This window comes from Misgurnus anguillicaudatus, chromosome 11 (genome assembly GCF_027580225.2).
Source record: "Misgurnus anguillicaudatus chromosome 11, ASM2758022v2, whole genome shotgun sequence".
NCBI lineage: Eukaryota > Metazoa > Chordata > Actinopteri > Cypriniformes > Cobitidae > Misgurnus > Misgurnus anguillicaudatus.
This window is the reverse complement of record NC_073347.2, coordinates 25210690-25227720: the sequence shown is the minus strand read 5'-3', so window position 1 is coordinate 25227720 and position 17031 is coordinate 25210690. Positions and strand designations below refer to the sequence as shown.

At 37.5% G+C, this 17031-nt stretch overlaps 3 protein-coding genes across 5 annotated transcripts in view; 2 read left to right on the top strand and 1 right to left on the bottom strand.

Moving 5' to 3' along the window:
• The first annotated feature begins 302 nt into the window (after positions 1–302).
• plek2 (pleckstrin 2) lies at positions 303–5718 on the top strand. The gene is made up of 9 exons (XM_055171027.2): positions 303–684; positions 766–930; positions 1972–2162; positions 2260–2351; positions 2451–2638; positions 4291–4392; positions 4495–4578; positions 4725–4803; positions 5006–5718. Exons 1-9 carry the CDS (start codon positions 628–630, stop codon positions 5131–5133), a joined length of 1086 nt encoding a protein of 361 aa, XP_055027002.2. The 5' UTR covers positions 303–627; the 3' UTR covers positions 5134–5718.
• Positions 5692–9760, bottom strand: LOC129416669 (galectin-related protein A). 2 transcript variants are annotated; one of them, XM_055171028.2, is made up of 5 exons: positions 9603–9760; positions 9135–9223; positions 8388–8577; positions 7733–7789; positions 5692–7115 (listed from the first exon to the last, which is right to left on the bottom strand). In XM_055171028.2, exons 1-5 carry the CDS (start codon positions 9618–9620, stop codon positions 6972–6974), a joined length of 498 nt encoding a protein of 165 aa, XP_055027003.2. In that variant the 5' UTR covers positions 9621–9760; the 3' UTR covers positions 5692–6971. The 2 variants fall into 2 exon arrangements, with proteins under 2 accessions (XP_055027003.2, XP_055027004.1); XM_055171029.2 differs by lacking the exon at positions 7733–7789.
• A 1412-nt stretch (positions 9761–11172) lies between these two features.
• zfyve26 (zinc finger, FYVE domain containing 26) overlaps positions 11173–17031 on the top strand; it is a 28749-nt gene continuing 22890 nt past the window's right edge. For both annotated transcript variants that reach the window (XM_055170392.2, XM_055170391.2), the window contains exons 1-7: positions 11173–11313; positions 11813–12071; positions 12309–12384; positions 12486–12566; positions 14405–14894; positions 16373–16497; positions 16784–16948. In XM_055170392.2, coding sequence (XP_055026367.2) covers positions 11890–12071; positions 12309–12384; positions 12486–12566; positions 14405–14894; positions 16373–16497; positions 16784–16948 — 1119 coding nt within the window. In that variant the 5' untranslated portion in view covers positions 11173–11313; positions 11813–11889. The remainder of the gene's footprint in view (positions 11314–11812; positions 12072–12308; positions 12385–12485; positions 12567–14404; positions 14895–16372; positions 16498–16783; positions 16949–17031) is intronic.

The following is a 17031-nucleotide window of genomic DNA, read 5'->3' as shown; positions in this document are numbered from 1 at the left end:
TTACATCACGAAATTTATATAAAAACGAATTACTAGAGTAAATATTACATAGCTTTTTTACTTTATTTGGTATACATTATTTATATGGTAATAACCATGTTTTATATTGAACATATGACTTTATGCTTTACAAATGAGATGTACTATTTAATTATTTTGATAAAGTTATTTAAAATAACACATGAGTCGTCTTCAGATTTTTACACACAAACAAAAATTACATTGCCATAGCAACAAACATCCGGTCATGTCTGGCTCAGATTTATGGCTCAGATTTATGACTCAGTTTTGACATCGTTTTGGTGATTCATTAAAGCAGGAATTCTATATTATTCACAAACCTTATTGTAATTTTAAAATAATGTTTTTAATTTAACTATGTCTGACAAACATCAAACATTAATGTTCAATTAAATATAATTTTTTATTTTTTTGCTGTTTAAAAGCCCACTTTGTGTGCCTTATAAGGTATGTGTCCGGCGTTGTACACCCGGAGGCGTTAAATTACGTGGGATGTTGAGCAGACAGTGACGCTTTTCCAAAGGTATTCCCAATCCCTCAGCAGCTATAAAACACCTAAAGCTCTCACCAGCAGTTTACATTCACTTCAAGACTGCAAACGTTAACATGGGCACAGAATCAGAAAATAAATCCGTTCTTAAAGAGGGCTTTTTGGTGAAAAGGGTAAGACGCATTTCTCTGCCTGTATACCAGCACATTTAAATGACACAAAATTGAATTAATAATGTTTCAACCTATGTTTAGGGTCACGTGGTTCACAACTGGAAAGTGCGATGGTTTGTACTTAAACATGACAGACTTATGTATTATAAATACGAGGGAGGAAAACGCGATTCATGTCATCGAGGGACGATACCACTAAACAACTGCACCATCAACTGTCCTTACCTGGAGTATGAGAACCGACCAGTAAGTGCGCACTTTTAATGTGAAGTTTTATTTACTTTTAACTGCAAATCATGAAAACATACACATGAAAAGATAGTAAACTTTTGTATATTTTCTAGATACTATATGTTTTTTTAACCTGCAATAGTAATAATTATACTACAGTATTAGTTGAACAATTTAGCCTATTGTATTTAATGCTACAGAATGCTAGCCTATACTCATTTATAGTTATGTAAACGACTATAAACGACAAGTAACTATATTATTAACTAGTACAGTTTCTTTTAACAATACAGTCAATTTTAGATGATAGACTTGGGGTTTGTCCTCAATCTCCACCCTAGTTATCATTGGTTTAGTAGATTAAACCCTGAACACCACTGATGGGAGTGTCTCTGTATCTGTGGTAAATGTTCATAGCCTCAGGTTATTAATGTTATTAGCAAATGTTTCATGGCTCTTTATTGTTATATTTTGTAGTCGCTGCATGCTTTAGCATGTCAGGAACACTCCTATTTCCCAAATGGCTTAAAGGTTTTTTAGGTTTTTCTGATTTATTTATTCATTTATTTGTGCAGGCCTATAGCTGCAACCCAAGACAGATTCATTGCAATACATTTTTTATTGCATAGATTTCTGTGGCATGTTACAGATACTTTCAATGTTTTTTTTTTTAAATTGAATGTTTTAACTGTTTGGGCAAATTCATTTATACATTTCTTTGATACCAATGACTGTGCTTCTCTGAATAGACTCTACAACAGCAACAACAACAAACATTTTTTTATTGTGATTGATGTTAAATCTGTGAATCTTGTCTTCTGATTGGCTGCGCTGATGTGGCATCGTAAACTTATTTAACATTAACATTTAAAAGAAAAGGTAAAAAAAAACATATCACAAAGGTCATGGGTTTGATGGATAGGCCTACTGATAAATAAATGTAGGCTTTAGCTTGAATACATTGTATGTTGAATTAAAGGGTTTGCTAATTGCATACATGTTAAGGTAAATGCTTATTTTAAATAATTTTTAAAAATGACATTTTCTATCTCACAGCTGGTGCTTAGGTTGCAGACCAGCACCTCTGAAGAACACTTCTTGGAGGCGTGCACAAGGGAGGAGCGAGACGAATGGGCTGCGGCGATTGGTAAAGCTGTACAGAAACTCAACCCACAAGATGCACAGATCCTATCCCAAACACAAAATAAAGGTTCAAAGTCCCTCCAACTTCACAATATCAATCTAAGGTAACTATATAAGCCTTTTGTCTGTATTCAGGTATGTGTGTTTTTGCTTTTTTATTTTATATTGTCCGAGCTAAAGATGTGTCTCTCATCTGTTCAGTCAGGTGGTCGATTCCATGTATGATGTGCACACTGGTATTCGACTCTGCAATCTTGTTGAGCAGGGCAGCACTTACACCAACTGTTTCTCAGGTAAAAACACATTTATAAATGTGCATTTATCATGTATCTTCATTTGTTGTGTGTACAACTGCTGTATATAAACAGATTTTAATATGTGTGTTTGCACAGGCTCAGCAGTGGTGGATTGGATTGTTTTTAATAAGCTGGCTCTGACCCGTGTGGAGGCGGTGACATTATCTTCTGCACTCCTGGATGAAGGCTCTCTGCGGCCTGTCGGAGTGAGAAGCGCAGATGCTGTGCGTAGCGCTGCTTTAGGAGAGCAGTTTCTTGATGATTCAACAGCACTATATTGCTTTGTAAGTTCCACTTCTTTTTCTTGGAACTTTTTTGTCAACAAAATTGCACATGCGACATCCTCCATCGGTGCATTTAAAAATTAGAGTGATTTTTGCATATTTGCATGAGGATAAGCAATATAAAAACCTTATAATGTTTTAAATTGGTTGGTTTTTGTTCTATTTGTGCTATTATGATTCACTATGACATATTTTTCAGGCTGTTATATGGATTTACAAGATATTGATTATAGCACAATAGATCCACGTGAACTTCTTTTATGGCACCTTTACTTACTTTTGAAACTGACAGTTTTGGTAGCTTCATAGGGATTTGCGATATATATATATGTTTGCAAAATAATGCGAAAGGGAAATGCTTTGTTTGTTCAGTTAGTTTGAACGATACTAAAATAGATTTAAAACCTGAAAATTATATAGTTAACAAAATGCTTCAAATTCTTCCTGATTGTTAATCATCTTCCATATATCAGAACAAAGAAGCACTAACAATCGTATTTAGTCTCTAAATGACTACACACAACCTCATGAAGTATTAAAATTATTCAGTTATTGCTAATTATTGCTATATGCATATTGTAGAGATCAGTGTCGACCGGTGACTTCTCTTCCAAGGGGCAGACATTTAAAATATGTATTCACACTGCAAAAAATGACTTTCTTACTTAGTGTTTTTGTCTTGTTTTCAGTAGAAATATCTCAAAATTCTTAAATTAAGATGCTTTTTTTGATGAGCAAAAAAATCTAAAAAAAAGTTTTCTTTTTTCTTAAACACTTAATTTAAGCAGAATTTTCTCACCCCATTGGCAGATAATTTTGCTTCTTTTGGGCACAAATTCACTTACATTGTATGATTTTTGTCTAAAAACGAGACTTATTTTCTTAAAATAAATCTTGATTTGGGAATTTTTAGATATTTCTACTGAGGGAAGACGGAAATGCTAAGTAGGAAAGTCTTTTTTGCAGTGCAGAGTGTCATGTGTGTTGCTAGTCATTTCAAAATATGCGTTCGTTGCGTCATGTGAACCATGTGCATCCTGTGTCTTGTCGAGATACGTGCCGGCTGGACATGAGTCGAAAGGGTTTATGATAAAAGAGACGCTCACGTTCACGAAATACTCGCAAGACACTAACTTAACACTAAACTTTGATTACACATGAGATTAAACGAGTTTGCATGACATGACGGGCTACATATGTTGTGATGAGCTTTACATTGTGCGCCCTCGATAAAGAAGTTACCCGCCGCCCGCCACTGGTAGAGATGCACCAATATTACATTTTTCAACGATACAGATAGTTTGGTGGTTACATTAACTTGCATTAACTAAATTCTTAAGATTAAATATTCTGAATGTCATTCATATAATGACCATTAATATTGAAAATTAAACTAGTGATATTTCTTTACATTTTCTATACACAGAGCTCAAATTCATTGCATTTTCCTGTTCTCTTTTTGATATATCGGCCTTGACTATCGGCTAATTTTAAACTATCGTCGATAGCTGATTGTGTAAAAAATTGCTTTCCTCGACCCATAATGTTTATTGACCGATATATCGGTGCATCTCTAGCATATTGCGTTATGCACATATGTATGTAAATAAAAAGCCCAAATGATACTAAAACAATTTTACTTTCTTCCCCAGTCTCAAAGCTTACAGAAGAAAGGTAGTGTGAAAGCAGAAAAGTCTGTGTCTGCGGTGGAGCTGAGTGGCAAGGTGGTAAAGAGAGGTTACCTGCTCAAACAGGTGAGCACTTTGTTCCTATCAGAGGCAGTTTTTCGAGTGAAATGTGTTTTTGTATATTGCCATCTGTCTGTGTGTGCACTCACATGAACATTTGTGTGTCAGGGGCACAAGGTGAAGAACTGGAAGGTGAGATTGTTTGTGCTGAGGGCGGAGCCTGCCTTTCTGCACTACTATGACCCCAGCAAGGTGAGAGTGCTTATGGTACAAACAGTTACACATCGCTGTGTTGCTACATATTGCGTAACCAAGGTCTGTTTTAGTAATCATGTGATTTATTTGTGGATTATTATTGTGCTGACTTGTCTACTTCCTGTGATGGTCACCCTCCACAGGATGACATAACCCCAGTTGGCAGTATAGCTTTGCGTGGCTGTCTGGTGTCGGCTTTGGATGATAATGGCATACCATCAGGTGAGTAACACCTGCCTTATGACTCACCTATGGAAGTCTGTGATTACTGCTGGATTACTAATTGTAATGTGTAAAGCTGTGTTTTTACAACAACTATACACAGTGATTATATTAAGGAAAGATTTGGGCTGTCATGGTAACACTGTGATGTTTACAGGGTCTTGTAAACATAGAAGTTAATGATAATTCTTGTCATTTACAGGTGTTAAAGGTAAAGTACAAGGAAACCTCTTTAAGATCATCACTCAGGCGGATACACACTATTACATCCAGGCTCCAACACATGAGGAGAGAATGGACTGGATACAAGCTATTAGACAAGTGGTTTAATTGTCTCTACACTACAAATTCAAAGTAACCAACTGACCCTAACTGGATACTATGTCAACTAATTTTATATTTAAAATCTATATGTGTTCTGTTTAACAATTGCAATTTTTTTGTGTATGTACAAGCAAAATATGTAGTGTTAGAATAATATGAATTTTAATAAAAATAGTAAATAATTTATTTTTATATATTAGGATATGCAAGTGAGTTTATACATTCAGTGAATGTCTGATGGAAGAGAAAATCTGTGTTTTTTGTATGTGCTTTTTGTTATTGTTATCATCAATTTAATGTAAAATAAAGATGTCTTCTTTGAAGTAGGCTACTGTAGGTCTTTAATATGCATGCCTGATGCTTTGGAAAGGACCTTTGGCATGTTTTTACCTGTCTCTCCTTTAGCTGCCAGGTTATTTAACAAAACTGACTTCATTACTTGCACAAGTTTGTTGCTATGGTTCAAAACAACACACAGACACATGCCTGGGTGGATATCTCTTTCATACTGTACATGCCCAAATATTGTCTCTCTCCCACAACAAACACTTTAAAATACATTACTCAAATAAAAGAAGTTCTTTAATAAAAGTTTAATGTTTACATATTGCCATTATTTTATGTACCAAGTAAATAGGTCTAAAAGTAAACTATGAACAAAGTTATATAGTACATGCTGAATTTGCAGCATCAAACTGTATATTGATAGCACCATTATGAATGCAGACAGAGCACATGATGGTTTTAAAAGGACTCTATATTGCAAGGCATTGATCTTAGGTAAACAAAAAAGATGAAGAAAAAATTATGATCTTTTAAATTATTAAACCACTTGTTTAATAATTATTGAACCACTTGTTCAGCAAACTGAAGCAGTTTATGTAAAACAGGCAAAAAAAGATGGGGTTACAAATGAATTTCCACTACATCAATTATAACTACAAACACATCCAAATCCTGCTGTGTAAGTGCATCTATAGCAGTGGTTCACAAACTTTTCGGCGTGAGCCCCCTTGTGTAGGGTGTATCTCTTTGCCCTCCCCCCCAAAGAAAATTCATGACATAAAACAATCTCAAACTTAAAATGTATAAAAGTCTAGTGTAGTGCTGTTTATTGGTGGCTTTATTTTTCTGAGGTTTAACTGCACACAATTTATGATGAATTCATGTATTTTATAAATGGTCTAAAACGGGGGCCCCCTGGCACCATCTCACGCCCCCAAGGGCGGCCCACCTACACAGTTTGAGAACCACTGATCTACAGGAACAAATGAAGGCACTTTTGCTGCTGTATTAAAGAGCCAAATAAACTAACTATGTTAGGTAGTACATTATAATTTTTAAAAGATATTAAAGATTATGTCATAAGAACTCCTCGTTGGGCCTCAAGCTAAAAATGATGACAAAAAATAACACCTGTCCAGGTACACAGATTATGTAAAGCAATAAAAAGATAATTATTTTGTATTTAACAGTTACTTAAACAAAACGTCTGAATATTAAGTTTATAAAAAATTATAATTATTTCAAGGTGCACAGCTTCTTCAGAGAGTCCCTCTTATGAATGTTTCCATAAATATACCAAAGCCCTTTAGAAGGAAGAATCCCATGTTTCAAATTCAAATACTGAACAGACAAAGTCTGTTTTTTTTCACACCATTATTGGAAATCACTGTAGAAACTGCCACTACCAAAACAAATCCAAATCAATTTTAAACCAACTTGGAGTTCTGGAACTTTTAAGACAAATGTGTACAGTACTGTACTGAAGGTTTCTAAAACCCCAAACTGTAAGTTTTCCTTTATGAATGATCTGTTATCATGGCAGGCACATCCCCTTCTGCTCAGGCCACTTTGGTGAGCTGTAGGTCTCCATGGACTCTAAGAGCAGTGAGAGATGATAGCTGAGTAAATCTGTGAGCAAAACCACACAAGGGCCTCCCATCCACCATAATACGAAACTGCTGGTGCTCGCACACAATCTCCATCTAAAAGAAATAAACATTTTAGAAAAGTAGCTGAAGGAGGTCTATTCTACACTCACCTAAAGGATTATTAGGAACACCTGTTCAATTTCTCATTAATGCCATTTTCTAATCAAACAATCACATGGCAGTTGTTTCAATGCATTTAGGGGTGTGGTCCTGGTCAAGACAATCTCCTGAACTCCAAACTGAATGTCAGAATGGGAAAGAAAGGTGATTTAAGCAATTTTGAGCGTGGCATGGTTGTTGGTGCCAGACCGGCCAGTCTGAGTATTTCACAATTTGCTTAGTTACTGCGATTTTCACGCACAACCATTTCTAGGGTTTACAAAGAATGGTGTGAAAAGGGAAAAACACCCAGTATGCGGCAGTGCTGTGGGCGAAAATGCCTTGTTGATGCTAGAGGTCAGAGGAGAATGGGCCGACTGATTCAAGTTGACAGAAGAGCAACTTTGACTGAAATAACCACTCGTTACAACCGAGGTATGCAGCAAAGCATTTGTGAAGCCACAACACGCACAACCTTGTTGCAGATGGGCTACAACAGCAGAATACCCCACCGGGTACCATTCATCTCCACTACAAATAGGAAAAAGAGGCTACAATTTGCACGAGCTCACCAAAATTGGAGAGTTGAAGACTGGAAAAATTTTGCCTGGTCTGATGAGTCTCGATTTCTGTTGAGACATTCTGATGGTAGAGTCAGAATTTGGCGTAAACAGAATGAGAACATGGATCCATCATGCCTTGTTACCACTGTGCAGGCTGATGGTGGTGGTGTAACGACGTGGGGGATGTTTTCTTGGCACACTTTAGGCCCCATCCTCTGATGGCTACTTTCAGCAGGATAATGCATCATGTCACAAAGCTCGAATCATTTCAAATTGGTTTCTTGAACATGACAATGAGTTCACTGTACTAAAATGGCTCCCAAAGCCACCAGATCTCAACCCAATAGAGCATCTTTGGGATGTGGTGGAACGGGAGCTTCATGCCCTGGATGTGCATACCACAAATCTCCATCAACTGCAAGATGCTATCCTATCAATATGGGCCAACATTTCTAAAGAATACTTTCAGCACCTTGTTGAATCAATGCCACGTAGAATTAAGGCAGTTCTGAAGGCGAAACTGAAACTTAGTATGGTGTTCCTAATAATCCTTTAGGTGAATGTATATATTGTAAGAGCAAGACATTAGACAAAACCTTTCAAGACACATTTCTGCTCATATCATCTTTATAATCAGATCACCAAACACACAAACACACTCTACCTTAAAGGGCTCCCCTGAAGCAAAGGGGAAGAAAGAGAGGGCGGTCTCCGAAGCACCCCACTGCCCTGACAGACGGGCGTTGCGAATTACAGCTCTTTCTGCAAAGTTTACCTTCAGCTCCAGAGCAACATCACCCTCGATTTCCTCATCTTCCTCAATCTTAGACTGGCACGACACTAACACTACCATGCTAAAAGACAGACAAAAACATATTTGTGCATTTTTGTAGCACTGAATTGTGCATCATTTATCACTTGCATATGGGTACAAAGACATTAGATTATTGGTCAACAGATTATTCATTTGTTGATCTATAAAATACTTGAGATACTTTAAGTGTTAGTTTTGTTGATACCCCCTATGCCAAATATGGCCAGAAATGTCCTATCTCTTTTCCACATCTGTCTATCCAAAGCCTTCATGGGAATTTACCCTTTCTCACGCTGGCAAGTATTAGTGGACACCAGCTAAAAAAATCGAATCTATCCCAGCATGACAAGCAGTTGAGTTTGCATTTTTTTTTTCAGTTAATGAATTCAAACTAGTTCATTATTCTTTGATGGTGTCAATGTTTCCTTCTCGTCCTGTGTAAACTGGAGACGATAATCTCCGATACAACCGGCCTATTGTTTTACCGCAGAGAAGGCAAGTCTCATATGAACAGAGTCATTCATAGTGCGCAATGTCACAGTAAACAAAACAAACACAAGTGTTGGCGCAATTAATGCAGGTGTGTCTGATACAAACCTTTTGGGATGCTTGTGAACAATACCCATCACTGTAAGCCTCATTGTCGGCCGTAGCCCCCCTTTGATCTCCCCGACATAGTCCTCCTCCTGTAAGAACATTTGTCATTCATTCAGATGTCTGCTATGCGCAATTAAAAAAAATAAATGATCAGAAGTAACATACATGAACTGATTTTAAAACACCTAGAAATTAGTTAAAACCAACCACTGCAAGATCAGAAGGAAATTGTCATTCCTAAAGGTCCTCATACCGGGCAGTGAGTAAAATCATCATCCCTTGCTCAGTTTATTGATTTACAATGTAGCGCTAATTGCAAATATCCTAACCTTGTAATTCATGAATAAAGCATTCGCATTGGCCTATACATTTATCAATGTAGTTAAATAAATAAGCATATCCATTACAACTCATTCAATTAATCGCAGTGTGACAGATAAACTCCAAAATAATTATCATCCTACTCACATTTCCTTTATCTGTCATGATTTCTTCTGTCGCAGTGGCTTTATGGTGTTGCGTTTAAAGCGCGAGGACAATAGCTGTCACGAACCCGATTGATCATCACAGTGCGCGAGACCGACGCTGAATGGGCGAACCCCGCCTCACGGCTCCGCGTTGCTATAGAAACCGTCTCACTCTGGGCAGTGATGATGTCAAAAATACAGTAGTGACTTTAACACTATATTCAAAGTGAAAAGTCCCCTATTAAAAGTGTGAACATTAGCACGTACAGTATTAGCCATCTTTTTAAATGTTTAGGCTAAAATGTTTTGCCTGTTTTCTGTAAAACTGCTGCTTTACAACAATGTATAGCACTGACACCATATATAAATGTCAATTGAAATGAATACCTCTCAACATAAAATCCACAATTTACATCCAGGGCTTATAATTATTATTAATATTGAGAGGCTTAATACGTACATGTCAAAATAAACCTGATCTGCTGCATGATTCCAAAAATAGACTTGGTGCAAGGTAATATTAAGACAAAAGGTCCTGGTTGTCTGGAATAATTTCTACTATTCTTATGGTGTCACAACATAATACCAACTGGGATTGGAATATCTGGTTCATATGGCGGTGAAATTACAAACAATGACAACATACTCAAGAGACACAATTAGCTCCCGGTGTATTGTTTCACATTCCCATCCAACCAGTCCAGCACTGCAATACGCTTTTACCACCCAGTGAGAGTTTCCATGGCATATAAGCAACAAATTACTGATTTGTGAGTCTTATCAAAAGAAGTCATTATTATTCTTTGAACTGATGCAATTAAAAATCAGTGGGCATATCAGTTTGCAGGGTTACTGTGTGTTATGCTGTTCATAAGCAAATGGAAAAATGGTCACACATCATCCTGAACAACAGCATCCCCAGGGACCACACTGATGCTTTCCATGGTACATTTATCTTTGATTAGGACTTCAGGAGGTCAGTATGGTTCTATGTCTGGAACTACAGCCAAAATCGACCAGTTTGACTTCCAAAGTATTCCTGTTCACCAGAAGGTTGATTAGTTATTAAAGTAATTAGAGAATTCATTCAAATGTTCATTTAAAATTTTATATATTTTTAGAGTTGCAAATTATCTCAGGATTATAATTTGTTTTGAATGTCTGTCAGGACCTGCATGGACCCCGATAACGCGACTACAGTGTCCCCCGCCAGGGGGCGCCTCTCCTCTAAAGTGTTCAAGCTTGCTTTTTGTTACTTCCAGAAATGTGTACAGAAAAATGGTATACACTATCATATTTAAATGTTATAATATTTATCTAAAATCCAAATATTTAGTACTTTACATAAAGGAAAAATTTACCCCAGCAGTCTCATTTAAATGGTCATACAAAAACTGATAAAAGTATCACGTGATACTCCGCCGTGTTACCAAAGCAACGGGCTCAATATTTACACGTAAATCATGAGTAAAGCCACTGAATTGTGACAGAAATGTACAGTGAACAATGAGAATATGCTATTTCTTATTTTGAATACATTCTACAGCGTCTGGGACAATAAGCCCCGCCTTTTTATTGTTTTGACCCTTGAACTGACAGCTTCTGAATCAGCTGGTCATGTCACATGACTCGGCTCTCTCATGGCTACATACAGCTGATGTGGAGCGCAGATAAAGTATTTAGACTGAGCTATAGAGGACACAACCTAAATCGTAAGTGAAATTTTAATGAATACTTACAGATTTAGTGTTAAAACGCTTTGAAGAGTTTCAGGATGTGGACAATTCGCGCGTCTACCATTATAACTGTTTTCATGATGTGGGCAGAGTCGAGTTGTTATTCTTTCACTTTAAAGTGCTATTACAAACACAAAAGTTTGCACTCGAGTTACGAAACTCATCGCAAATCTAAGATAGGTTGATATTTAAGTCTCACTTTTATCTGCAAATTCAGTTATGCTTTTGCATGTCTTGTTGATGTTGAAGATTTTCTCCCAGTTCTCACATCCTTGGAATAAAATGTGTTATTGTTTATATAACGTATAACAATAGATTTATTGCTTTCTCACAGTTTAACGTGACAATGAATGACGGTCATGAGATGGACATCCGTTGCGCAATGTCAAAACCGCTAACTCAAACGCCTCGATTTTTAAATTTTGTGTAGACGCTTTTTGTATTTGTCAATTTAACGTGCATATTCTTATGACAGATGTGGAACTCTTAACAACACATTTGGGGTCAGTGGTCTGACTGATTTCACCGGGCACTGAATGAAAGTGGACTATCATGCATCCTTTTGGCCGTGAGGAGGAAACCTCCAGACGCGAGCTCTTCGGTTTCTTCACGCGCTGTTTGCAGCGCGGGGAGTGGGAGCTCGCGGCAGCCTGTGTTTGTCAACTCGGTGACGATGATTCGCTCAAACCGAGCGACATCGTTAAAGCCATCGTTACACACCCGTACCCGCTAAAGTGAGTAAACCTCTCAAACATTTTAGGTCTTTCTGTTAATCCTAAATCATCCCCTATATATTTTTTGTTTTGGTAAACATAGTTAGTGTTAATTTTTAGAATGTCAGTCATGGCAAAGTTATCACTGCTTTGTTACTGTAGTAACTACGGTATTTGGCCAAGATATGTCTATCTTGGGAAGTTCTTATATGGGATGCTGACCATCGTGAAATTATAACTTCCAGTTTGTTTCCACAGGTGGGAAACAGTGGGCAGTCCTCACCGTCTGGCTTGGTATTGGCTTCAAGTCCTAGAGAAACAGACTAAAATAAAGGTGTGTTTTATGTTAGTTGGCACGGAAGCAACTTACAGTGCTTTTAATGTATATAAACTTTTTTCCTGATTCTGTTTTGAGCATAGTTATCTTCTCTGCAGGTGAGTGCATCCGTGAAGAAAGAACTGGAGTTCCTGTTGCTCTTAGAGGAACTGGGAGATGTTTCACAGACTGTACTTGAGGTATGTATTGGATAATCCATGAGTGTTGCCCTTCACATCTTTGCTTTGTGTTATTCGAGTCATTTAATTTTATTTTCAAGTTCATTCCACTCAAATGTGACTTTAAGTGATGATGTCCCAGTGGGTGAATTGTTAGCAGCAGTTTTACCCTATTTAGTTCAATTATAGTTGGGGATTATTACATTGACAAGCTGATCAGACAATCACAGAAAGTTTCTTAGGTGACTTTTTAATGTTACCCCCACATTTATGCCATATTTTAGGGGCTTTATTAGATTGCAGTGGATGCTGCCTGAAATTACATCTGCTGACTACTGGCATCATTGTTTGAAAGTGTAACTTTAGAGGAATGAGTGGTTTACACAGTGATCTCATATTGGTTTCACATTATTTCTTGTACTCAGTGGACATGTGTGTAAAAAGACCTATATGATATAACTTTTGTAAATGCACAAACAACTTTATATTACTATAGTTTTCCTTTGAAAACCTCAAAACACGTTTCTTTGAACTCAGATAAGATTCCACTCTTATCAGTTGCTTGTGTGCACATTCATTTTACCATTTAACATTCTAGCGTTATGGATGTGACATTTGCAGTCGAATATAGATGGTTTCAGCAGTAACAACATAAACAAGCGGCTGTCGTGGTCCGCACGTAACTTCTGGTAAACTCCGCTAAGAATAAATAACAACAAAGTTCTTTAAACATAGTTTATTTATATAACACGCAAAAAACAACACATAGATTACCTAGGAAACCAAAACATTCGTTATTTTCGATGAGGCATTTGTTCAAGAGATCAGTTTAGCAACTAGTCAGACCACAAAAAAAAAGAAACCGGAAGTAAAGTTCGGATCCAGACGTGTATCGCGTCAGCGCACGTGTGTTCAATGAAACCGTCTATAAGCTCTCAGAGAATGTATTTGTTACTAATATACTGCCCTACAAAGCCAAAGCGCAGTAACTACGCATTTTTATCAAAATTTAGTTAAGGGTTGAAATGGGCTTTGTGAGATCTGTTGTGTCTTGTGACAAAGTCTCCTGGTTCAATTTTGTCCCATTTCAGGGAAACTTGTGCCAAAATTGCAATAACATGTTTGACAGACTGGTGTAAAAGACTTTAAGGGGATTTTTCTCAGTTTCAGTGTTTGCGTAGATACTGCACTTAGCCTTTGTAGGGCAGTATAGTGAATTAAGTAATCTGTTTATGTTTTCTTAAATCCCTACTGATAGATTCCAGACCTCAGAAAAATATACCCATTTAAAATACAGGCCAAATATTTTTTAGTGATGTGACGATTCTGAAAGCAGCACTTACCTGACTATGGAAAATCATATTTTAATAAAATAAAAAATTTAAATTTGCTTTAAAGACCTTACATGGGTATGTAAATGACAAATTAATGACATCTGAGATATATTTTTCTTGAAAACATTTGGTAAAATTGTATTTTTTCATGGTAAGGTTGACACTTGATTTTTTACCCCAAGTCTGCCGCATACTGCTCCCATGTTAAAAAGTCTTAAATTCAGTCCATCTAGACCATGGATGAGTAACTTCGGTCCTGTAGGGCCGGTGTCCTGCAGAGTTTAGCTCCAACCATAATTAAACACACCTGAAGCAGTCATTTAAGGTCTTACTAGGCATACAACTTCTAGGCAGGTGTGCTTAGGCAAGTTGGAGCTAAACCCTGCAGGACACTGGCCCTCTAGGACCGAAGTTGCCCATCCCTGATCTAGACCATAACCAAACATGCACAACTTGCATCCAAAACAAACAATAATTTTCCCTTCTTGATTTTCTACTCTGTCCTCCATCTTTTATCTACTATAGGAGCTCCATGAAGCCTTCCTGCAATCTGAGCAAGTAAAAGAAAAGAGTCCAACTTGTCATGCCCCTCCACTGAGTGCTGCCGTTCTGTCCTGCATCCGTTCCCTATTATCCCGTAATCAGCCACGCCTTGTCCATTCTCTCATTAGCTTTCTTCAGCACGTAGATCGCACCAGAGACTACGCATTACATGACATCTTCATCCAGCACCTCACTGAGCAGGTGAACGTATCTGTGGAGAAGAGGAATGAGAGATGGGTGGAAGATGTGTGTGCAGCATTGGCCTTGGCACCTTGGGGGTCAGAGAGGTCGGGAGTTCAGCTGGAGACTCTGTGGAAGGGTTTGTGGTCATTGAGAGATGGACCGATGACAGAGGAAAGGATTCTGGGTTGTCTGGTGAGGCCACAGAATCAAGCTTTGTTGAAAACATACTGTGCCACAGCGGTCAAACTGCTCAAAGAGAAACTGTTGAGAGAGGCTCCACACATGCAAGGTAAGAAAATTTACTGCACTAAAACCATAGACTGTAAAAAAGATGGAAGTGTCCGTGACATCACCCATAGATTTCTGAAGATCGTTTTTTTAAAGTAAACGGTCACCGCGCATCACTCGCGGATATCCGAAAAATGAGGTAAAGAGGCGGGACGTTGGTGAAGCTTAGGTGACTTGTTGCTGAAACCACGACTGCCTAGCAAACTCTAGTGATGGCAGTGGCTGTTCAACCGTCACTCGTGTGGCCACGCCCTTAATTATGCAGAACTTTAAGGCTTAATATCATGTAAACGGATGAGTTTCACAGTTGTCATGAAGGGCAAAATTAGCTATATAGACCAAAAACACTTTTGGTACCAGGCTGTAAACATATAATGTTCGACTGTAAAGTTGGCCATTTTAACATGGAGGTCAATGGGAATTGACTCCCTTTTGGAGCCAGCCTCTAGCGGCCAGTCGATGAATTGCAGTTTAAATCCTTTCTGTATTGGCTTCATCAGGGAGATCAGAAGGTTGCCCCTCGAGTAAAACAGAACTAAACTGAACCATTGCTACAATATTAACTGCCCTTTATTAATGGACAGTAGCCCTCAAATGTTTGTTTATTCAAAACACAAATTGATGCACACAAGTTAAACCATGTACAGGTTAGGGTGCAATTAGGTATTTCCAATTCACCTAAAACTTGCATGTTTTTCGCCTGTGGGAGAAAACCAAAGTTCCTGGAATGAACCCACACTTACACAAAGAACATGCAAACAAAGAAAGACCACCTGACCTAGCCGGGGATCTTCTTGCTGTGAGCCACTGTGCTTCCCCCATTTTGGACTTAAAATAAAAATGCCAGTGTAAAAATTCTAGTTGCTATTATTAGGGCTGTCACAAGGATTAAATAATCGTCTCATCGCGATTGTTTGACCTCATCGCAATGATTTCAGATCACCGCAATGATTGCACATCTCTCTAAAACACACAAGGGGGAGCTGCAGCACCTGAATAAACCAGACAGTATCAGAATACTTTTAAATATGTGTTATGTGTATTAATATTTACTGCCAGGTAAACCTTGCAAAAGATTTAATTTAAATAGTCACAACAATGTGTGAAAATATATTTTTCAAAACAAACAAAAAATGTATGAGAATTAAATGTCAAAGCAGTAAAATAGACAATTAATCATCATCATCATCATAATCGTCACAATTTATTAGACAATTAACCGTCAGCCAAATTTCATAATCCTGACAGCCCTAGCTATTATTTCTAAGTCAGTTTATGGTTTAAGGAAGTAAGATTTTTTTGTTGTGTCTCCCCACACAGTTACGTTGTACCCAGCTGTTAACACTTCTGCTCATGTGGTCACAGTTCCCTCCAAAACAATCTCCGTTGTCACACTATTTGCTTCTGATTATGCTGTTTTTTAGCTGATATCATTGAGTTTGTTTTAATACGTATCTAAAGCTCTATGTTCTCTTATAGCTGACTTACCCGATCACGAGAGAGTTATGCTTGGCTTGTGCTGTCATGATGACAAACGCCTGGTCTGGAAAGCCATTTACTTTGAGTGTTTGAGCAGTGGAAAGCACTTTTTAGAGCAGGTCTTGGTAGGTATATGCATCCAGGCAGCTAATGCATACATATAAGTGTAGGGATTTTGAAACCCTTTTTATTGTAGTCTGTATGAATGCAATCAGTTTATGTCCTATAGTTAGTCAAATAAAAATTACATGGTTAATTATGTTTTCTTTTGTATAATCAATATTGTTTAAATTGAAGTAAACCAATAAAAACGAATCTCCTTTATTTGTATTTTTTCACTAATGCATACTCTGGTGTCCAGTTTGTGAATGTGTATTTGCTTCTTATCCTTCTTATCCTTGCTTCTTGCAGCTTACTGGTTTAGATCTCATAAAGAGGGAGGAGTTCACCAAACTAGATGCATTATTACAGGCTGAGTTTCAGCCTTTGTCCCGCCTCTTGTTGTTGTTAGGCTGGATGCATTGTCAAAGCCTGGATTCTGCAAAGACCCTTCTTAGAGTCCTTCATCACCAACAGGTTAGTAATCTTATATAGTGAAAGAACTGATAAAGTTCTCGTCCAACTTGCAAACTTATTCTAGTGAAAAATTACTTATTTTT